This window comes from Equus caballus, chromosome 10, assembly GCF_041296265.1.
Source record: "Equus caballus isolate H_3958 breed thoroughbred chromosome 10, TB-T2T, whole genome shotgun sequence".
In the NCBI taxonomy this organism is placed as follows: domain Eukaryota; kingdom Metazoa; phylum Chordata; class Mammalia; order Perissodactyla; family Equidae; genus Equus; species Equus caballus.
Genome location: NC_091693.1, coordinates 73,281,688 through 73,306,161, shown reverse-complemented (window position 1 = coordinate 73,306,161; position 24,474 = coordinate 73,281,688). Strand labels below are relative to the sequence as shown.

The following is a 24,474-nucleotide window of genomic DNA, read 5'->3' as shown; positions in this document are numbered from 1 at the left end:
TAGTAATAAACAGTAATGAATACTAAGATAGCTGGCATTTATTGGCTCTCACTATGTGCAAAGTGCAATTCCAGATAGCTTATGTGTATTATTTCCTTAAAAATGCAAAACAACCAGTTGCTCTAATATATAGAAGAGTTGACTTCATGCTTTAGGGGACACAGAGCAGTAAGTTCAAAACTAGAGGAAATAGTTCCCTCAACAAAGTTTTTTTCTTTTTTTCCTGTCTTAACATAACTAAACCCTTTCCTAAACACTGCAATTAATTTAATTTCCCAATGCATCTTAAAAATAAAAACAGGGGCCGGCCCAGTGGTGCAGCAGTTAAGTTCGCACGTTCTGCTTCTCAGCGGCCCAGAGTGCACCAGTTCGGATCCGGGGTGTGGACTTGGTACTGCATGGCAAAAGCCATGCTGTGGTAGGCATCCCATGTATAAAGTAGAGGAAGATGGGCATGGATGTTAACTCAGGGCCAGTCTTCCTCAGCAAAAAGAGGAGGATTGGCAGCAGTTAGCTCAGGGCTAATCTTCCTCAAAATAAATAAATAAATAAATAAATTAATTAATTAATTAAAAACATAATTCCTTATAAATGTCAGATGTCTTGCTTATTTCCAAGTTGTGGTTTTTAAATATGATTTTCAAGTCTGTTTCAGTACCACAAGGTTAAAGGGTTCAATTTTTGAAAAGTTAATAAATATGGTTTGGTACACTAATCAGAGTTCAAATCTTGCTTTAATAACATCCTTTGATTTGTTTAATGAATCCTTTAACATAACTTCCTCCTTTTCTGAACTATATAGTGTTTCAGATGTTACAAGCTCCATCTACTAGAGCCAAAAGATACGGTACACCTTGTTCTGCTGGCATGTTCCCTTCTTCCTACTGTACTTTCATTTCAAAGGCATCCTTTTATATAGAAATAAGCATGCCAAGGGAGCTGGGCTTGCTACACAAAATGAGTTAGTGGAAGCACCAGTAAAGGACTTCTGGAGACTCTTTATTACTCAGTTTCCACTAACTAGGAACTAATTTGAAAACATCTCCTAAACACAAAGAGTTTGTTCAGTTCAGTCCCCAAAAACACTTATTGAGCACCTTGCTCAGGTGCTGTGATGATAAAGACAAGCCCAGTTGCTGCCCTCGGGAACTTGTGGTCTACAGGGCTAACCGAATCCCAGACCTTTGAGATGATGGAAAGTCTGGGCAAATGCACATGCTGACGCAGAAGGTGCCAGAATAGACTTGTGTTTACTTTTTAAAAAGCCACTCACCCAAAACAGCAGGTAGCTGCTGTCCCATGTCTAACCAAATATAAAGGAGTGATAACTTAAAAATAGACCTTAGTAACAAATTAGAGTTGGGCAGAGTTTTAAAAGCAATTTTTGGGTATCCAATTCTCTGCTTAGAAGTTTCCTCAGGGATTAACTGCTTATTTTTATTCTTCACTAATATTTAAATCACAAGGAGGAAATCTTTAATATCCATTTCTGAGTATTTTCGTGAAGAGAGAATCAGGGCTATTTAGTTAGCAGAAATTCATCACATGAATTAAGGATATTTTATTTGACAAAACATAATCAAGGTAATGAGACCTGACTATGTCCAAGCCTATGGATACATACAAATTGAATCAATACTAATGATGAACTTACATGTGATATTATGTAAGCTCAAAAATCATGCGAAACCATCTGTGTAAATATCTAACTTTAGTTAAGTGGGTCCAGAGGAGGAGAGCATAAGAAGGAACAGAAAACAGCCCAAACTCTGCTCATTTAGGCCTAATGTCTGGTACCTGGCAGGCTATGAACACTAGGAGGGGTGGACTTTTTTTTAATAAATTGAGTAGAAACACCAGATAGGCAAGCAGTAGCCCTACAAAGGAACCAGCATAGCTTCATGGGGTCACCAGACTCAGACATAAAACGTTTGAATAATTTAATTGACTTGGCTTATAAATATTCAGATTTAATTATCATATTTATTTCCTGAAACATAATGCAACAAATGAAAAAGACTAATATTAAATTGCCTATGACACAGATGGTAGTGCTTTATCATAACCCTCACATTATAAAATGTTTCCACCATTTCAAAACTGATTTGAATCAGCATTACCTGGGGAAACCTTTTAAAAGTGCATATTCCCAGGCCCCACCCACTGGAAATTCTGATTCACTATATGAGACTGGGGCCTCATAAAACTTTCAGAGAGAGTGGTTCTGATCAGGCAGGTTGGGGAGCCAAGAAGCACCAGATGAAGCTGACTCCAAGAACAATGAAGGTAAAATGTAATAAATGGTGTCTTCTCAGCCAAAACAGACTGTTGTGACAAGGCTGCCCTCTTAGCATCTAAACATTGAGAGCACAAATATCACTTAGGACCACCATCCAACTACAGAGCCAGTAGAATATCTCAAGACCTAAAATAAGTGTGCACGCTTACATTTATGGAAATTTGAAGAATAAGGGACCAATGGCTAATTGGGAAAATCACAGATGTGAGAAACACTCAGAATTCATTGATTATGCCTCTTCGTTCAACAGGTGTCAGAACTGGAGTTCCTAGTATATTTTTTTTCCAGGAAACGTCCCAAATCGAAGTTTTACTTTTTTGTGTGACTGAATATCTACACTTTTATTGGTTCTTTTAACATCCTAAACATATAGGATGTTTCGTGGAAACTCAAATGATATCTTCTTCCAACAGTCAATTGCAATAAAGTTGCGAATGTGAAGCTCAGTCAGAATCTGAGCAACCACGCTGGTTCCCAGAGAACTGCTCTAGAGAGCACCCCGCTGACAGCCTGGCTGACCACACAACATGTCAAACCGCATTTGGAAAGATGCCAGACAGCTTTGGCCAGACTCGCACAGGACCACATTGCTGGCAACACTAAAGGTGCATCTTCAAACAGGGACTTGAGAAACATTTTTTAAATGCTTAAGACAAAAACAATATCCTACATATCTAATAAAAGCATACGTATTTATTAAAATTTTACAATATGCCTAGCATTCTGCTACAGTTGCCAAGACATACTTTGTCTAAACTTTGGTGTGTTTTTTTTTAAACAAATTGGTACATAAGCAAACTTAAGAACCACTACCAACATCTTGAGTATCAATGTTTCAGACTAGGAATGGATACACAGCTCAGTGAAAAAATGCCAGCATTTGGTTAGTTTTGATTCTTGTTTCATTAGAAAACACGGAGCGAGGGTGGATGTGGGGGAGCTGTCAAAATATTCTGGATAGATCTGCGGCCGCTGAATAATCTCAGTTGCATAGGGGCAGAAGCAGGGAAGGAGAGAAACAAGAACCGAAGAAACTCCGCAGAAAGCTGCCCCTTGCTTTCAATAAAGACCTAATTAACCAGGATTTCTAGGCTGGTAAAACAGTTTACTGCTTTAATCTAGTAGATATGCAGAGGTAAATTCGGTTGTGGCTTCATTAGGTCCAACTTGGAGCCAAGGGCCAGGTCCAGAGAAAGACCAGCCTGGTCAGGAGTCAACTCGCTAACACCCAAGAAGGAGCCGAGCCACATGATTCGAGCTTGGGGCTCAGGCAGCACGCTGGTCAGGTCGGCCCGCCGGCTCGCAAGGCCAAGCGGGGAAAGCTCTCCCAGCCATTCCGCGCAAGCCGCAAACGCACACGCTGGGATTCCAGCCGCGCGCAGGGAGAGGCGGCAGGGGGGCCGCCCGCGCAACCCTGGAGCAGCTTCCAAAGGGGGATCGGGAGACGCGCCCCCGCACACGCCCCTCCCCTAAGGCGCCCGGGGTCGTCAGCTCGCGACCCCTGGGCCATGTCACTGTTCTGGAGCCGGCGGAGTCAGGAAGTCTGGAAACTAAGTGAGTGTGGCTGCGGGGGCTGCGAAGAGAGAAAGTGGGGAAGCGCCAAGTTGATCCTCTCGTTTGCGGGGGAAGGAAGGAGTTTGGTCGGGGAGCGATCCGAAGGCAGTAACGGATTTTGTGCTCCAGCCGCCGCCGGCCAGACAGAGCAGGACTCCGCGGGGTGCAGGCGGCGACCCCGGCTTCCTCCCGCGCCCCGTCCCTCCAGGCCCGGCCCGCCCCGCCGCCCGCCCGCGCTCCACTCACCCGGCTCCGCCGCCTGCAGCCCGAGCGGGGCGGAGACCACCAGCAGCAGGGCCAGGAGGCCGTAGCTGGCAGCCCCCGCCAGCGGGCGTCCGCCGCAGGCGCCGGCCCCCATGGCCCCGCCGGGCGCCAGCCTGGCAGGCTCGGCCTCCCCTTGGCGGGCGCCGCGCCGCCGCTGCCCGAGCCCGGCCGCCTCCTCCGCGGCCGAGCGCGGCGCGGGGACTGGGCGCAGCCGCGGACCGGCCCCGAATCCCATTGGGGCGGCCCGGGGCCCAGCCCGGCGGGGGCGTCTCCCGCCCCGCCCCGCCTGTCCCGCGCGCCGGCCCCCAAAGGAGGAAGTCGCGCTCCCGGACGCCGCCGGCGGTCCGTTCTAGGTACCCGGCGCTAGCTGATTCACTCTCTCCTTTTCCTCCGCCCCCTCCTCCCGCGGTGCACGTGAACCTGGGACCCAGGACGACACCTGGCCGTGAGACCTGCCCCTAGCTGCGCTGTTCCCGGATCCTCCCCGGAGTGCCTGAGCGCGCGCTGGGCGCGCCAGAAAGGCTGCTCTCCTGTAGGGCTTGGCCGGCCCTGCAGAGGTGAGCATGCCCGTGCTAGCAGCACTGGGGGACTCGAAATATTGTGATGATCGGACGATGATGGTGACAATCCAGATCCAGTTCAAGTCCCTCCATTCATTCACAAGTTATGAAGTTCCAGCAGTGTGCCTGCCTGGCACAGTGTTAAACCCTGTGGCACTTGCAGACATTAAACATAATCAAGCAATATATAATACAAATTGCAATCGGTGACGTGAACAGTGCGCGTGGAGCACATTCGGGGAGATCTGGCAGGCGAGGAGACCGCGGGGGAGGAATCAGCCAGGAAAGGCCTCAATTTAAAAGTGGTGTCTAAGCTCAGCCTCGGGGAGTGAGTGGGACTTGGGAGAGCGGAAGGCGAGGGACAGGAGAACAGACACAATGTGTAAAGGAGCTGAGGGAGGAGAGGGCGGGGGTGGCTGGAGCACAGTGAACAGGTGGGTGCGTGGCCAGAGGTGGAAGCCCGAGCACGGTGCAGGGGCCGGAACGTGGAGGGCCGGGAAGGGCACGTAAAGTACGTTTGACTGGATCATCGGAGCGAGGAGCAGTCACGAAAGGTTCAGACGGTGGAGTGTCACGATCTGATTCTCTGGGGGTGTGGAGAAAGGCTTGGGGGAGGTCAGGTTGAAAGACAGAAAATTACAAGGCTATTACCGAGTAGCTGAATGGGGAAGTGGTAGTGGAAATGAACGAGGACACATTAAATATGTATTTTAAAGACTGTGGCATCTCCCGGCCGTGTGCCGTCCTCCGACGCCTTCTCCGCGCGCGGCTATACCCTTCACGCGCGCACCCGGCGCCCTGCAGGTCCTGGGTAGCGCGCAGCCACAGTTCACCTGCAGGTGCCTAGAGCGGGAGGTACTGCAGGCGGGGAGGGAACAACGCCCCCGTCCGGAGGTCCAATATTGGCCCGTCACGTGCTCTTTGGATACCCAGACTCTCCGTGCATACATGCATTCCTTTTTTTCCTCTGTATTTTTTTAACTAAAAAGAACACTGTTGAAATTTCAGATGAAATTGTCTTTGGGAACTTTGCTTTCTCAAAGGCAGCAGAGCTTAGAGGAAAGGACTAGAGCTTTAGAAATGAGGCTGATCCACGTCTGCATCTCGGAGCAGCCACTGACTGGGATTGATTCTCTCTGGGCCTCAGTTTCGCTGGGGAGTATAATATCTTACTTTCCCAGCTATCACAGAGACGAAGTCAAACATGTCTATGAAGTTCTAGCATGTAAGAGGTATTCGATAAACAGTAGGTTTATCATATTTGTATTGAAAGTAAATTCACACCCATGAAAATATTGAATATTCTCACACACAAAACATAAAAAGATACTTTGATATGTTGAATCACTGCCTAACTCCAGCTTTCCCTGTTTGTTCTTTCTCTTCGTTGTAAGAAGGCGAGTTTGTGCAGCTGGCCTCGGGCAGGTGTCATTCTGTGAGCCATGAATGAAGAAAGACAATGGGAACACTGTTGACCAGTGAGGAATCCACAGGGAGAGGCAGGTGGGCTCCTAGGGGTGACCTTTCCCGTCTCAGATAATACCTTGATGGGAATGGAGTCATCTGTTTCACACCAGATTCCCGAGCCAGATCAGAGGAGAGATTTAGGATCTGGTAACAAGGAGAAAACAAAAAGGCCAGCTGGATCCTCGTGCTTTCCTTATGCCATTCCTTTCTTCAAAAATAAAAGAAAATCTCTAGTTAAGAAAAGCATAGTGAAAGAAAAATATGAAAATACAACAGATTATCAATTATATTTTTGTATATAAGAAAATAAATAGACCTCACTGAATTTTTATACTTGAACCACATAGACTTTCATGTTAAGAATGTGTACCTGTTCTATTCTTCATAAGATTCCATTTTGATTTTTTTTAATAAGGCATATGGAATGTCAGAACTTAAAGTTCTGAGATTTTTATTTAAAAAATTATCATTGTTCGGATCCATCTGCAGATCTCATATACTAAGATTAAAGAACTGCTTATCATGTGAGTCATCTCTCTGGAAGGGTCTCTCTGAAGGCCACTTCACATGTAACCCCTCCCCCACTTACCATCCGGTCTTTCCGTATGTTGCATATTTTACTGCAGTTTATGCTTCTGTTTGCTAGCGCTTCTGTAAAAATAGAGAACAGCTGGTCAGGGCTGCCTTGGTTATATATAAGATATGTATTCTGCATTGCTTAGGTAAGATGGAATTTAAACAGAACTGCAAGCCTAGTGTTATTCTAAAGTAGTTAGAAGGCTTTAGCTTGTGGTTCAGTGTAACAACCTCATCAATTTTATCCTTAACATTGAGTAACCTTGATTGTGACTCTATGAAGAAGATCAAATAAGATATAAATTTGAAACCCTTCCAGGCCTCTACTTCCTCAGTGCTCTCCCTTTTCCAGTTCAATTTAATAAATACATTTTAAACATTTGCAATATGTGAAGCAATGTGATGGAGATACAATGAAAACATACAAGTACCCCTCTCTCCCCCACATTCATGATCTAATGATAGAAGTTTGAGAAAAGTCATTCTATAGGTTGATAAGTACAGTGATAGGAGAGGTTCAGGGTGTTATAGAAACACAGAAGAAGGGTGTATAACTGGATTTCAAAAGCCTGGAAGGGTGTGGGAGGGGAAAGGGAGAGGAAGATGGGAATTAGAAGGAAAATGATGTTTGTCAGATGAAGAAAAGAACTTGTGAGAAAGTTCAGAAATAGAGAGCACACGGTGTTTATAGGAATTGAGCCTAATTCATCAGGGCTGGACCAGTGAGCTTGAGATGGACAGGAGTCTGAGGTGGAATAAGAGGCCAGAGCAGGATCTCAGGGCTGTATGGGCAATCAAAGATAGGGAATGGGGAGGAACTTGCTCAGATTTGCATTTTAGGAAGACCCTCCTGGCTGCAGGGTGGGAAATAGATTGGAAAGAGAGGCAGGGAGACCAATTAGGAATTTGTGACAATACTCCAATCTAGAGATGATGGCACCTTGCCTCTTGTGCTCAAAGGACGGGTCCTTGGACCAGCAGCATCTGCAACACCTGGGAGATTAGTTGAAATGTAGACTCTGGTGCCCATGCCTGCCAGGACCTCTGGACCAGGATCAACATTTTAGTAAGATCCCCAGGTCAGGATAAAGCCATGGGTAGATCTGAGAGATGGTTAGAAGGTGGAAACACAAGACATAATTGAGTTTTAGGATGTAGGCAATGAGAGAGAAGAAAGATTAAATTTTCAACACAACAGCCAAAGTAATTTATATCACCCTGATTATTTCCTCATCTGTAACTCCCTATTGACTTTTCAAAAACTTTGGTTGCTGATGTTCATTAGGTAGCTGTGTCATCTAAGCTGCAGCAGGGATTCTTAGGTGCTGTAGCTCCCTGTGGCTAGATCTTACCTTCTGGTTCTCTCTTTTTTAAAAAAAAAAAAAAAAAAAAAAAGGTTGTTTTGGGGTTTTTAAAAAAGATTTTATTTTTCCTTTTTCTCCCCAAAGCCCTGCCCCCCATACACAGTTGTATATTTTAGTTGTATATTTTAGTTATGGGTCCTTCTAGTTGTGGCATGTGGGATGTCGCCTCAGCACGGCTTCATGAACAGTGCCATGTCCGCACTCAGGATGCGAACTGGCAAAACCCTGGGCCGCCAAAGCAGAGCGTGTGAACTTAACCACTCAGCCACAGGGCCGGCCCCCTGGTTCTCTCTTTTGTGGCCCCAAAAACTTGATTTTTGTCAATGTGTTTTAACACATTGACAAAATCTTTGGGATATGCTCCATGAATAACTTAATCACAGAAGTATATAAATCAGGATCAGTGCCAATGTACTAATTAACACAACTATAAAATGGTGAGGGGCATTCTCTTCAGCCTGAGAACACCCTTGGAAGCTAGAATCCATCCAAGGTTGTTAGATGGACATGAAAGAAAACAAAGGCTGATTATTTGAGTGGTTCTAATGTTTAAAGGCAACCAAGAAAGAGTGCGGGATCCTTCCTGCCCCTCACTCCTGTAGGTAAAAAAATGATTCTGACACTTATTCTAACAGTAAGGAAGACTAACTTGGGACTATTGCAATAAGGTCAAGACTATGGCAATAGGGGGCAGAGATCAGGCTTAATAATGAACTATAGCAAAGGCAGCTGGGGCTTTGCAGCCAAAGAGCAGAGTGAGGGGGAAAGAGATGGACAATTACCAAGAGGCAACATTAAGGATAAGGGGATTCTTGCTAAACCCACTTAACAGGATTCTTTCTGAAGACAGGTCAAGGCCTTATACATCAAAGGTGGAGGATGAGGAACTTGATCAGATATCAAGGGTGGGAAATTCTCTCCAAACTGACTTAGCAGGATTCTTGCCAGAGCCGGACTAAGCAGGCTGACGAGAGGGCCCCAGGATGAGGCCTAGTTGAAAAGGGAGTTCAAAAAAGCCTGACTTTAGTTTGGTCAAGGGAAGAGTCTTTGTCACTTCCATGTGGGTGTTTCTGCCACCAGCACTGAGCAGCTGGAGTGAGCACGCCAACCCCAGTAGCAGAGCTTAGCAGAGCGCTGTCAGTATTTGCCTCTGAAACTGGCCTTTCTCTAGTTTCCATTTCTTCTTCAGATGTGTTAATGTGATAATTAGGCTTCCCTCTGTCTAGGTTTCCTCTCATGTTCCCTCATCCTGTTTCCAATTCATTAGTTATTGATTTATGATGTAACTTTCAAGGGACAGCCCTATTTTCAAGTTCTTGTTGCCTGCAATACATTTCTGTAGTTTTAAAAAATAGTTTTTGAAGCACATTCATATACTTGACCTGAACTGGTTCTTAAGACTGTTCTAGGACAGCTGTTTCTTGATTGTGTCCCCAGGAAACATGTTTATTCCCACTGGGAGATTTATAGAGCACACAAAGCTATAAAGAAAAGAAACTTATTTATTGAACCTATTGTTTCCCAAATGTATTTAAATTTCATTTTTGTTTTCTATGTTGTAGGAGGGGAGAAGGTGGGTAACCGCATAGTTTTTATTTTTTTGTTTGTTTGTTTTTTCCAAATACCTTCAGTGGAGAGAGAAGAGATACAGTGGGGTGGCTTTACCCCCCCAGGCTTAAAAGAGCCCATGGCTGGCCAGTGGTTCATTTCCGTGCTCTCTAACTTCCCATGAGGTTGAGATGGAAGTGACGTGGACTGCTGTAGGAGAGGTCCACACTTTGCTGACATCACAGTTCCCACCTTCAGCCCAGAGACCTGGACCATTTGCCTGGGTGAGGAGGGGAGCTTGGAAGCTCCTTTCCACCCACCTGGCTGAGCCAGAGTCTGTGTACTCTGGGCAAATCCTCCTGGAATTACCATGTCTATAATAGCTGTCATTCAGAACCCCCAAGGTAAAGGAGAGCCCTCAGCCTCACTCATAACAGCCACAAACTATTGACCTGAGGGTTGGCATCAGACCAGGGAGCTGAGTCTCAGGCTCAGCTAATGGGCTCCAGTGCCTCCCCCTTTCTCCTCTGGCCTCTCCATCTGAGCCTAGAACCTAGGGAGGAAGAGCTGGAGAGGGAGCTTAGGGAGCAAGGGATTAACAGGGAGAGGACAGTAGGAAGCAGAGGGTACCTAGTGCAGAGAGAGAGCCCTAGGGTGCTGGGTTGCAGGGTCTCCCAATATTGAGAACAAAACTGACCTTTAGACCTTCAGAGTATAACTACTGCGATTAAAACTGATGTAGTGAGAGCTGGGGAAGCTGAGAGGAAGGGCTAGAAGTGAGCAGCCCCCAGCACAGCCCCACCCCTGCCCCCAACTCTTCTGATGTATGGGACATAGGGAGGCTCTGGATGAGGAGTCAAGGAGAATTGAGTCTAGTCCTGGCTCCACAAACTCTGTGACCTGGTCTGAGTCTCTCCCCCTCTTTGGGCCTTAGCCTACTCAGCTCCACAAGGAGGAGGCTGGACTGGACCACCTGCAATACTTCCTGCTTGGACATCCAGGATGCTGTCCTGATGCTAATGTGAGCCACTGGGGAAGTGGAGGTGATCCTTGGGAGCTCTGGAAAGCATTATTGGAAGCTTACAACATCAAATAAACAAACAAAAACTTTCAAGGAGAAGTGGCTTGCATCCTCTGGCCTCCCCATGTGACTCTCAGATATTCACCCCTGAGGGCTGGGGGTTTCAAAGAACAGGAATCTGGTGTAGATGAGGTGAGAGTAGAACATCCATGAAAACACGCATGAACCCCTCACGGCGCCTACAGTGAGGGAAATCATGAAGCTTGGGACACATGAGGGCTCTCCATTCAAAAGCCTGGGCCATTTCTCTCAGCTTTTGCTAAGAGATTAGGTCCTGATTTTTATCTTCTTCCCTTCTCCTTACATCCCTACATGTGATTTGACTTTACACTTTGAAGAAAACAGAGACCATCCTAGCCACCAGTCCATTTAAACAGCAGATACATTTCTTTTAAGCAAAAGGATAAACGTTACAGCAGGAAGACCTCAGCAGAAGTGTCTGGCTTTTCCTAAGATCCCTTCAGCCCTCTCTCTATACAGCGTTTGTAAATTCCATGCAAACTTACCAATTCTTATTCTGATAAACATCTTGAATATGGAAACTCAATTAAGTTTAAAATAAAAAAATCCTAAAGATGAGAGAGAAATGGGACTACTCCTATTAAAAACTATCATCCTGGGGCAGGCCGGTGGTGCAGTGGTTAAGTGTGCATGTCCCGCTTCGGCAGCCAGGTGTTCAGCAGTGCGGACATGGCACCTCTTGGCAAGCCATGCTGTGGCAGGCGTCCCATGTATAAAGTAGAGGAAGATGAGCACGGATGTTAGCTCAGGGCCAGTCTTCCTCAACAAAAAGAGGAGGATTGGCAGCAGATGTTAGCTCACAGCTAATCTTTCTCAAAAAAACAAAAAAGTATCATCCACTTTTCTTTTCTGAAGCCTTTTATCTCCTACCTTCACAAGTTTTATCTCAAGGAAATGTCCTCATTTAGTTAAATATGTGAAGGATTGAATTTCTGCTTGTTTGAGAGACAGGCTTTGCCTTTTCAAAGACGATGCTTTCCATTTTCTCTAAAAATCTTAATGTTTGTGTCATATTACTTAAAAGATCATGATTCCAGACCTCAAGGAGATGATCACAGGTTGGAAAAAGGAGATAAAAATCTTGAAATCGAGAAGTTGGCTAATCTTTCTGCGCAGAGGTTTCTGAGTAAACAGAAAAGCCTTTATGGGTTTGATTCAGACAGCTTTATTTAGACAACAGTTCCCTTAGTCGATGGAATTTGTATTTGAATAGAAAGCATAGAATTAGGAGACTGAGAGGCAGGTTATAATGAATCAGAAGACTTGATACTTTGTTAGCAGAGCTCCTGTTGGAAGCCAGGCTCTCTCCTCTTCCACCACCTCCCCGCTCCCCGCTCTGAGCAGCTCTTTGCTGCCTTCTCAAGCTTACCAAATGAGATCTTTAAGGATATGGGCTTGGCAGACTGTGGTTAAAATATGAGCTAAACAGTTTCTCTTCCACCCCCTTTCTACTCTCTCCCTCTTTGCAACTTTAAAGGGTGCTCCATGCTTCTATAAATCACGTTTTGCAAAGCTTTGCTCTCTTCTTGTAGCCTAGAGATGCCTTTGGGATGATAAATGGTCATATTTTAACAGAGATTTATTTTTATAAGACAGTGTCTTAGTTAGTGTGGGCTGCTGTAACAAGTACAGTAGACTGGGTGGTTTAAACAATAGAAATTTATTTCTCACAGTTCTGGAAGTTGGGAAGTCCAAGATCAAGGTGCTGACAGATTCAGTTCTTGGCGAGAATCCTCTTCCTCATTTGTAGATGGGTGGCTCCTTGCTATATCCTCATGTGACAGAGAGAGCGAGAGACTGTCTCTCTCATGTCTCTTCTTATAAGGACACTAATCTCATTCATTAGGGCTTCATCCTCATGATTTAATTACCTCCCAAAGACTCCACCTCCAAATTCCATCACGTTGGAGATTAGGGCTTCAACATACGAATTTTGGGGGTGGGACACAAACATTCAGGGCATAGCAGAGGGGCTACTGAAAAACAACAACATCAGTTCAGCTTTCCTGGGCCAATGTTTTCTGTCCCTCCTTGAAGGTGGGTCCAGTTGGCTTTATTCCCTAAGAAGTGGAAGACACTCAACTCTATTCTTCACTTAAAATGGGACTTGCAATTACGTACCATTCATCAGATTTAGATCTTGGTGACTCATCACATCTTTATACCCATATTCTTAAGTCTTCTCCCCTATTGACTATAACTGGGATTCAGAGCACCAGTTTAGGGTGTCTGGAGTCACTAAACCCTCCCTGGGAGGGCAAGCTGGTCCTGCTTTTCACTGGAAGGAGGCAAGTCCACCTGATTTCCAGCTGGAGACATAGAGGGCACCATCAAAGACAAAAAGGAACAATGTTGGGAATCACTGAGACCAAGCAAAAGGTCCAGACTAGGCCCGAAGTAGGATCAGGATAGGGGTCTCAGAGCCAAGTGAGCCAAACAGCTTTGTCCAAGGACAAAGTCTACTTGTGAGAGATGGCAAAGTTTCCATCATGCCTCTCATGTCTGTCTGACTGAGGTATGAAAAACAGCTTCACTGCTCAAAGAATACGAGTACGACAGTGGAAATGACAGGCTGAGGAACTGAAGGTTTTCTTGGGATCTCAGCAAATTACCCCTGCACAGTATGTTAGGTCAGTGGCTCACTTCTGCTAATACACAAGATTGAGCAGATTATTACCTTAGAGAAATTTGTTTCCTTACTACCTGCCTGGCTCTCATGACAGTGACATTTATTTTTCCCTTTTGCTTCTGCATGTTTGAATATCACAGAAATTCCATAAGCCTCTTAATTCACTCTGCAGAAAATCTGCTCTAGAAATGCACTATGTGCTGTGTTATCAAAATCTGTTATTTAGAAAGAAGCAATCGACCTTGTGATCTAGGAAGATAGATTGGACATATTTTTCTTTATTCCTCTCACTAAGTACAACAAAAACCCTGGAAATCATATATAATGCAAACATAAGAAGACTCTGGAAGAGGGAGAGAAGGCACACCACCTAGACACATTGGGACCCAAGGAACAACATGGTGGTGAGTTCCTTGGGTTTTCTTTTTGTCTAATATATCACAGATTGGAGCTGAAGAAGGCTGCAACCAAGAAACATCAATGGGAACAGACCAAAAAAAAAATAAGAAAAACAATGAAAGACTGTTCCCTGTAGTCAAAGGACCAGAAAAGTGGAAGCATAACAAGACAGAAGCTATTAGACAATCACCTTTCTACCCCTGCCTGGACCACAGATAAAACTGTGGCCTCATCCACACCCACACCGGCAAAGGCAGAATGGGGAGCCTAGTCTTTCACCTTCATGAAGCTGTAATGATGCATCCCAACACCCACTCTGGGGCGGTGTTAGAAGACAAAGTACAGAGCTTGGAATTTTGTCCCCACTGGCCATTAACAAGCTTTACTTTCTGCCCCTGCAGTGTCAGTGGAGACCACATGGGAAGTCAGAATTCCTATCCCTTCCCAGGAGTGATGAGGACGTGCCCCCCGCCACACATACCTTGGTTGTCATTGGAAGTTGAGTGGGGAACCTGGACTTCTGCCTCCACCTGGAAGTAATGAGGCAGCACACCACTCTTCCCCTGCTTGAGACGTGTCAGAGAAAGCCAGCCAACACAGAAAGTTTAAGTCAGATCCAGAGTCTCATAATATAACATGAAAACACCCAGGTTGCAACCAAAAATCACTCATGATACCAAGAACCAAGAAGATCTCAAATGGAATGAAAAAAACAATAAGTAGATGCCAATACCAAGATGATAGGGATTTTGGAATTACCAAAGAAAGATTTTTAAAGCAGCCATAATAAAAATGCTTCTAGGAGCAAATATGAACATGTTTGAAACAACAACTACTAAATAAAAAGCCTAAGCAATAAAATAAAACACAGTAAGGAGAAACAAATGCAAACTGTGGAACTGAAAATACAATAACAGAATTAAAAGTTCAGTGGATGGGCTGAATTTTAGCAGAAAGGAGGGGAAAGACAAAAGAATCAGGAACTGGAAGATAAAACAATAGAATTACCTTATATGAATAATAGAGAGAAAATAGACTGAAAAAACACAAATAGGGCCTCAGGGACCTGTGGGGCTATAAAAAAAGATCTAATAATATTGTCATTGGAGTCCCAGAAGGAGAGGAGAGAGAGACCAAGACTGAAAAAGTACTTGAAGAAATAATATCTTAAAACTTTCCAAATTTGTCAAAAGATAGAAACCTACAGATTCAGGAAAGTGAATGAATCCCCAACAGTATAAATCCAAAGGAATTCATGGAAAGACACATCATAATTAAACTTCTAAAAACTAAAGACAAAAAAACAAACCACAAACAGAAAAACAACAACTTGAAAACAGTCAGAGAAAATGATACCTGACCTATGAGGGAGAAAAAAAAAATAATAATTAGAATGACAGCAGATTTCTCATCAGAAATTATAGAGATCAGAAGGAAGTTGCACAATATTTTCAAGTCCTGAAAGAGGTCAGCTGGAATCCTATACCCAGAGAAAATGTCTTTCAAGAATGAAAAAGAGATTGCCACATTCTCAGAAGGAGGAAAAATAAGAGATTATGTCTCCAGCAGATGCACCTGAAAGAGTGGCTAAAGAAGTTCTCTAAACAGAAAGGAAACAATAAAAGAAGAAACCTTGGAACATCAGGAGGGAAGAAAGAATGCAGTAACCAAAAGTATGGGTAAATGCAATAGACTTTCCTTCTTATCTTGAGTGTTCTAAGTTATGTTTGGTGGTTGAAGCAAAAATTATAACACTGTGCGATGTGGTTAAAAAAGTGACTTGAGAGCTAAGAAAATTACCAGAGACAGAGAGGGACATTATATAATGATAAAAAGGTCAGTCCATCAAGAATATGTAGCAAGCCAGCCCTGATGGCCTAGTGGTTAAAGTTCGGTGCTCTCACCACTTTGGTGGCCTGGGTTCGTTTCCAGTTGCAGAACCAAAACCATGCGTCCATCAGTTTCCATGCTGTGGCAGCTCACATAGAAGAACTAGAAGGACTTACAACTAGGATATACAACCCTGCACTGGGGCTTTGGGGAGGAAAAAAAAAAAGAGGAATCTTGGCAACAGATGTTAGCTCAGGGTGAATCTTTCCCTGCAACAGAAAAAAAAAGCAAAAAAGAATACCTAGCAATTTTAATTGTGTACGTACCAACAACACATGTAAAATGTTTTAAGCAAAAACTAATAGAAGTGAAAGAAGAAATAGACAAATCCATAATTATAGTTGGAGACTTCAACACACCACTTTCAACAATTGATAGAACAACTATATAGAATATCAGAAATTATGTAGAAAAAGTCAACAACATCATCAATCAACAGGATCTGTGTGACATTGAATAACTCCACCCAACAACAGCAAAACACACATTCTTTTTTTTTTTTTTTGGTGAGGAAGATTCCCCCTGAGCTAACATCTGTTGCCAATCTTCCTCCTTTTTCACTTGAGGAAGATTATCCCTGAGCCAATGTCTGTGACAGTCTTCCTCTATTTTATGTGTGGGTCACTGCCTCAGCATGGCTGACAAGTGGGGTAGGTCCACACCTGGGATCTGAACCTGCTAACCCAGGCCATCAAAGTGGTGGGTGCCAAATAAACCACTATGCCATGGGGCTGGCCCCCACACATTCTTTTCAAGTGCCCACAAAACACATACCAGGTCAGACTATATCTTGGCTATAAAACAAACCTCAATCAATTTAAAATAATTGAAATCATACAGAGTGTGATCTCTGACAAACTAGAAATCAATAACAGAAACACTTTAAGAATTTAGAAAAGGAAATACAAACTAAGCCCAAAGCAAGAAGAAAGAAGAAAATAATAATGAGAACAGAAAATCAATGAAGTTAAAAATAGAAAAACCACAGATAAAACCAATGAAATAAAGTGCTGAATCTTTGAAAAGATCAACAGAATTGAGAGACTTCTAGCAAAACTGACAAAACAGAGAGAAGATACAAATTACCAATATTAGAAAGGAAAATAAGGATATCTCTGCAGACATCAAAAAGATCAGAAGGGAACACTGATACTACAAACAACTTTATGCATATAAATTTGACAACTTAGATGAGATAGACCACTTCTTTGAAAAACATGAACTACTACAATTCATTTAATATGAAAGAAGTAATTCGAATAGCCCTACAACTATTGAGAAAATTGAGTTCACAATTTAAAAATTTTCAAAAGAAGATCTGCAGGCCCAGATGCTTTCACTGGAGAATTCTACCAAACATTAAAAAAATGGATATCAATTATATACAACATTTTCAGAAAATATAAAAAGAGGGAACACTTTCTAATTCATTTATGAAACTAATTTTACCATGACATCAAAATAGACAGTAAACAAACAAAAAACAAAAAAAATACAGACCAGGGGCTGGCCCTGTGGCCAAGTGGTTGAGCTCCCACACTCCACTTTGGTGGCCCAGGGTCTCACTGGTTTGGATCCTGGGTGCGGACCTAGCACCACTCATCAGGCCATGCTGAGGCAGCATCCCACACAGCAGAACTAGAAGGACCTACAGCTAGAATGTATAACTACATACTGGGGGGATTTGGAGAGAATAAAGAAAAAGAGAGGAAGTTTGGCAACAGATGTTAGCTCAGGGCCAATCTTTTTAAAAAATACAGACCAATATTGCTTATGACTACATATTCAAAAATTCCTAACAAAATATTAGAAAATAGAATTCGGCAATATATAAAAAGAATTATATACCATTACCAAGTGGGGTTTGTGCCAGAGATGTGAGGTAGTTCAATATTTGAAAATCTATTGGTGTACTCCACCATATTAGCAGGCTGAAGAGAAAAACTTTCATACTCATTTCAACTGATGCAGGGGAAAGAATTTGACAAAATTCAGCAGTCACTCATGAAAAAAACTCAGAAAAATAGAAATAGAAAGGAAATTTATCAACTTCACAAAGAGCATCTACCAAAAAAACCTACAGCTAATGTCATACTTAATGTGAATGCCTGATGCTTTCCCACTAAGATCAGGAACCAGGTAAGGATGTCTGTTCTTACTGATCTTATTCAACATAGTACTGGAAGCTATAGTCAGTTCAATAAGGCCAAAAAAAGGAAATCAAGGGCATACAGATCAGAAAGGAAGAAATAAAACTATCCTTGTTTACAAATCACACGATTTTCTATGTAGAAAATCTCAAGGAATCTACCAAAAGTTTCCTAGAACATGTAGTAAGTGGGCTTAGCAATGTTGCAGGATATAATGCAAACATACCAAAATCAATCGTATTTCTATATACTAGTAGTAAATGTGGATGTTAAAATTAAAAATACAATACCATTTACAATCGCTCGAAAACTAAAATAGTTGGTGTAAATCTATCAAAACATGTACAAGACATGTATGCTGAAAACTACAAAATGCTGATGAACAAAATCAAAGATCTAAATAAGTGGAAAGTCATACTGTGTTCATGGATTAGAAGTCTCAACATAATAAAAATGTCAATTCTCCCCAAATTGATAAAGTTTAATGCAATTCATATCAAAATCCCAGCAAGATTTTTTATAGACATAGACAAGATTTTCTTAAAATTTATATGGAAAGACAAAAGAACTAGCATATCAATTTTGAAACAGATCAATCAAGTGGGAAGAATAGGTCTACCCATTATCAAGACTTAATGTATAGACACAGTAATCAAGATTTTATGGTACTGGAAGAGGGATAGACAGACACACAGATCAATGAACAGAACAGAGAACTCAGAAATAGACACAAACAAGCATGCCCAACTGATTTGTGAAAAAAGTGCAATTCAACAGAAGAAAGATAGCCTTTCCAAGAAATAGTGTGCTGGGGCAACTGAATAGCCACAGGCAAAAAAAACCCCCCACAAAAACCAAAAAAACCAAAGAAAGAACTGAACCCAAGTTTTATATCTCATACAAAAATTAACTGAAATGGATCGTGGTCTTAAATGTCAAACATAAAACTAAATTTTAGGAAAAAACTTAGAAAACCTTTGGAAACTAGGGCTAGGTAGAAAGTTTTTATACTTGGCACCAAAAGCACAATCAATAAAGGGAAAAATTGATAAGTTGAACTACATTAAAATTAAAAACTTTTGTTCTGCAAAAATAGCCAGTTAAGAGGATGAAGAAATGTTGAGGAGTGAGAGAAAATATTTTCAAACCACGTATCTGACAAAGGGCTAGGATCTAGGATGTATAAACAACTCTCAATATTCAACAACATAAAAACCAAACATTCCAATTAGAAAATGGGCAAAAGACATGAAAAGACGTACACCAAAGAGGATATTTGAATGGTAAATAATCATATGAGAAGATATTCAACATCATTAGCTATTAGGGAAATGCAAGTTAAAACTATGAATTATCAGTACACACCTATCAGAATAGCAAAAATAAAGATAGTAAGAACACCAAATATTGGTGAGGATGTGGAGAAACTGAATCACTCACACATTCCTGGTGACATTACAAAATGCTACAGCCACTCGGGAAAATCATGTGGAAGTTGCTTAAAATACTATACATGCAACCACTATATGACTTAACCATCACACTCCTGGGCATTTACCCTAGAGAAATTAAGACTTACGTTCACACAAAAATCCATACACAAATGTTTATATTAGCTTTATTCATAATAGCCAAAGACTGGAAACAACCCAGATGTCCTTCAGCGAGTGAACGGTTAAAGAAACAGGGCTGCGTCCATACCATGGAATACTGCCCAGCAAGAAAAGGGAACAGACTATTGATACATACAACAACTTGGATGAATTTCCAGATTCATTGCAGATTATTCTAAGTAAAAAAGCCAAGCCTAAGAGGTCACGTGTTATATGATTTCATTTATATAATATTCTTGAAATGACAAAATTATAGAAATGGAGAAATTGGTATACATACATACAGTCAACGTCAATATCCTGGTTGTGAAATTATACTATAGTTTTGCAAGACGTTCCCATTAGGGAAAACTGGGTAAAGAGTATACCAGATCTCTCTGTGTTATTCCTTAAACTGTGTGTGAATCTATAATTACCTCAAAATAAAAAGTTAAATTAGGGGCCAGCCCCATGGCCGAGTGGTTAAGTTCGCATGCTCCGTTTCAGCGACCCAGGGTTTTGCTGGTTCAGATCCTGGGCGCAGACCTAGTACTGCTCATCAAGCCATGCATAGTCGGTGTCCCACATAGCAGAGCCAGAAGGGCCTACAACTAAAATAGATGACTATGTACTGGGGGTCTTTGGGGAGAAGAAGAAGCAGAAAAAAAATGGGGATTGGCAACAGATGTCAGCTCAGGTGCCAATCTTTAAAAAAAAAAAAAGGAAAAACTTTAAATTAAAAAAAAAGCTATTGAGGATGCACACTGTGCTGAAAGTCCCACAATAAGTCAGGGCCACAGTGAAACATCTTGTGACTTCCATGTCAATCTACAGACTAAATCAGTTCAGGTGCTTGCCATCGAGATTTGAGTTTAGGCTTGTTTTAGGGTGAGCTTGAATTGTGAGTTTCTGAACAGGTCTAAACAGACCACTTTCTCTCTTCCCATTAATTAATCTACTGCCCAGAGTCATTTGGTTTATATTCACCATAGGATTGGGGGAAATTTTTCTTCAACTTATACTCTGTTAACAAGTCTATCTACCCACACCACCCAATACTAAAAGAAAACAACTTTTCTGTTGAAAGCAAAAAGGTACTATTTCTATGCAGATAAAATAGGTCATATGAATCTTTCCAACTTGATTGTGGGGGAAACAATACACGTGAGTAGCTGACCCTAAACTGTCATAAGAAGAAATATGGGCTCATTTTGGTGTCAGAGACAACAAAAGTACAACCACAAAGCAAAAACAATTTAGAAATTTGATTAAAAAAAATTAAGGATTTCTATTTTGCAAAGGACATACTGAACACAATTTGTAGATAGATGAAAGGCGGGGGGAAGATATTTATAACTCCTAAACAGACAAGGAACCAACATTTGGAATACATTTGTATCCACAAATGACTCAGAAAAATCCAGAAAATGTTACAGAAATGGGCAAAGGCTATGACATATTATTTATAGAAATCTAAATGCCTAATATGTATATAAAAAGCTGTCCAAAGTTGTTGGTAATCAGAGAAATGTGAAATTTAAATTCAATGAGATACCAGCTTACACTCAAAAGAATGGCAAAAATTGAAAGTTAGATGATATAAAATTTGGTGGGGATGTTGGGTAACAGGAACCCACCTGCACTGCAGGAGAGAATGTAGACTGGCACAGCCATTACGGACAGTGATTTGGCAGTGCTCAGTCAAATAAGGTACCCACAGCTCTGTGACCTGCCCAACACTATTATTGGACGTGTACAAGGATGGAGACAAATCAAGATGCCTATCATTTGGGAGAATGAGCAAATGAAATGTGGTGGTTGCACACCTCGGAGCACTATGCAACATTTAGAAGCAATGAACTTCTTTGAAGCAATGTGCATATAACAGCACAGACAGATCTTAAAAATATGGTTAGAGTAAGAAAAGTAAGACAGAATGAGACCTTGTGTATATAAGTTTATATGAAGTTCTAAAATACACACTCAAACAATAAGACTTTTTATAGAGTTGCATACAAACTCAAGAAAACATATCAGCCACATTAGTGTTGTTGCCTGTCGTGGGGAAGAGAACAGGGACAGTGTATAAATAAATAAGCAGAAAGGGGCTTTGTATAGTCTCTTGACATTGATGGTACTGTGCCTTGGGATGAGGAGGATTAGCTCAATCCTCTGCACCTGAGCTAATTAAACAAGGAAGCAGTGAAGTAATGGAAGGCCAGTTGTATACAAAATTGAAAGGTGAGATGATTTAATGTAAATATCAGCTAAGTGGAATTGGTAAATTAGGAAAGACGCGTTAGGCGTGCACAGCTCAGCTCTTTCCTTTTTTGTTGGGAAGCAGCCTTCCTCCTATAGGCCTGCTTAGGTCCAGAGCTATCTAGGATTATGTGGGCAAATCTTTCTAATTCTGAAGTTTAATCAGTAGTTCCAATTGGGTCTTACCTTTCCAACCAAGGTCTGTTGGTAATGGCTTCCATTTTTACTTAAATCATTTATAACTGGATCGGGGAGAGGAGTGCTATTTACTGGGAGCACTCTCAGACTGCAGCTGTCATAGACACCCACACAACCTGAACTTTGCTGTTTTTATTATTTGGCAACCAATTTTCCTACCCGGGATAATTCTCACCATTTGATCTTAACCACCTGGATCAAGGTTCAGCCTGGACTTGGCAAAAGGCAGTGTACTGGGTTGAGCAGTAAAGGTAAATGTTCTCACCACCTGAGAGGAGTGAAGCTGATATCAGAGCTTCATATCAGAGCCTGTTGACTCAGGTTTGTGTGTAAAATTAACTTTAAGGATTAAACAAGCCTGCTTATCTGGCTTCACTGACTAATTTCAATTTTTACAATTTTACCCAGGGTGTGGTATATTAGAAGGAAGAATGAAAAGGGTGCTGCAGGCATGCTGGGAACAAGGGACAGTGAAGGAGGGAGCAAGGGGGCCAAACAATATACAGAAACCTTAGTGATCAAGGAGGGCCTCGGGGAGCACGATAACTGATGGCCCCAAACCTCAGGACAAAGGTGATTTCTGCTCAATGTATTCTGTTCAATTAGGTGGGAAAATATCTGTAATAATTTTAATAGATTTCCGTTAAAAATAAAAAGACATTTGAGGGACTGTCCCAGTGGCATAGTGGTTAATTTCGTGCGCTTTGCTTTGGAGGCCTGGAGTTCATGGGTTCCGATCCTGGGCACAGAGCTACACACTGCTCATCAAGCCATGCTGTGGTGACATCCCATATACAAAATAGAGGAAGATTGGCACAGATGTTAGCTCAGGGACAATCTTCCTCACACACACACACACACACACACACACACAATAAATAAATAAATAAATAAATAAATAAATAAATAAAGTAGAAATAAATTTGACATGGTTAACTTCAGCTATTTGAAAAATTGACAGTGTGTCACACCTAATTCCCCAAGCTTGTGTGATAAATAAGTTAGGATTTGATATTACTATTTTAAGATAATTAGTACATGTACAAAATTGGCTTTTGTACTCTTAAAAATGTACACCTTCTTCTTCTCTGCAGTTACCTAAGTAAAAAACCCAAGTTCATTATTACGAGTTCCACGGTCTCTTCTAAAACCAGTTAAACATGTAAGTGCTTTAAACAAAGAAGAGTCTTCAATTTAAGCCATTATTTGGAATGCTCTGTTGCTTGCAGAATGTTGCGAATTTGCAATATGTGTAGTTGTATTATGCAACTGTAGACTTTGATCAGAAACACATAGTTAAACAGTAATCTGCAATAAATTTATATTACACATATACTTGGGTTTGCAAAATTTCTTTCTAACTTAGAATGGTAATCATGACTTTTAACCTTTAATTTCTTCAGATCCAGTTTGAGGAAACTGTTACTATGTTTGAAAACTTTGCTGACAATAATGTTTCTAATATGGTTAGACTCCCCTGTTCCAGTGTCTACCTTGACCTCTGTAGTCATATTTACTCAGATGCTTGAATCTATGTGCACTGAATTAGAAGTAATCGATATAAATATGAGTAGACATCTTTATAACACAGAGTAGAAATTTGCTGGGAATTATTTATCTATCACATACACTCTAGAAGCCAAACATAAACAAAATTTTCGATTACTTTTCTACTTAAAATGCAATGTGATTATTGTAAAAGGTAAAATCTGTCAGAAGTATAGGACAGAATTAAGGTTTTCTGTTTTCTTAACTCCTTTTCCTCACCACCCCCACCCCAGAAAACCATTGGTACCTTTTCATGTGAATTCCTCAAGAACTTCCAAAACTGAGCCTTGATTTTGCCACAGGAACACAGCTATATAATTATTATTTTATGACTATTTCAACCACCATATGGATAAAATTTTTAAACGCAGATAAAATTCAGTTTACGATATGTAAAGTTATGATGCAGACTTTGAGGAATCATTTTACAGTGTTGGACCTGACTCATTTGAAATTCCAGTCTTTAATACAAGAAGAGCTGGTTAGGCTTGTTTTTCTTGGTTCCCACAATCTTCTCCTGGCTCAATCAGCTTTGCCTCAAATTATTATACACTCAGTAAAAACTTGCATTTGCACTATCTATGTATTTTTACTTTCAATAATTCTGATAAATTACTTTTCTACTTCTTTGTTGGCAAAAAGTCAGCTAGTATAAGCACCTGTTGCTTGAACTTTGATGAAAGCAATAGCCGCCTCTGTCAAAGGAAGAAAAGCTTTTGGGATGGTTAGTATCAAGTTCTTTGGGTCCTGGATAGATACAAAAGCTTAACGATTTGTCATTTTACACTTTCTAGTATATTAAAGAGGTGGATAACTGATCTCTGTTGATTTGCAACCAAAATTCTTGGCATATCTAATGTGGTTGGGTCAGTATAACTAGGAGAGTAATCTCAAGTTTATATTTCCAATTATCAAGGCTTAATTAAAGTGAGAAAACATTTACTAAATAAATGAGTAAAGGTTCTTATTAAATAAATGGGTAAATAAGTGGCTCTAACAAAGATTTTGTAAGATTTTTCTCATCAATAGCTGAAAAGCCAGATGGTTCTAAGTCCATTCATTAATTTATTCACTC

General features: G+C 41.5%; 1 protein-coding gene and 1 long non-coding RNA gene across 2 annotated transcripts in view; both read right to left on the bottom strand.

Moving 5' to 3' along the window:
* The window catches only part of DCBLD1 (discoidin, CUB and LCCL domain containing 1), a 63,428-nt gene extending 59,061 nt beyond the window's left edge, over positions 1-4,367 (bottom strand). Inside the window, exon 1 of the mRNA XM_023650974.2 lies at positions 4,100-4,367. Within this exon, the coding sequence (XP_023506742.2) occupies positions 4,100-4,352 (253 nt within the window). The 5' untranslated portion in view covers positions 4,353-4,367. The remainder of the gene's footprint in view (positions 1-4,099) is intronic.
* A 1,201-nt stretch (positions 4,368-5,568) lies between these two features.
* LOC138916054 (uncharacterized) lies at positions 5,569-23,843 on the bottom strand. The gene is made up of 3 exons (XR_011422692.1): positions 23,647-23,843; positions 6,734-6,795; positions 5,569-6,352 (listed from the first exon to the last, which is right to left on the bottom strand). It is a non-coding gene; the product is annotated as an uncharacterized lncRNA (long non-coding RNA).
* Positions 23,844-24,474: the final 631 nt, after the last annotated feature.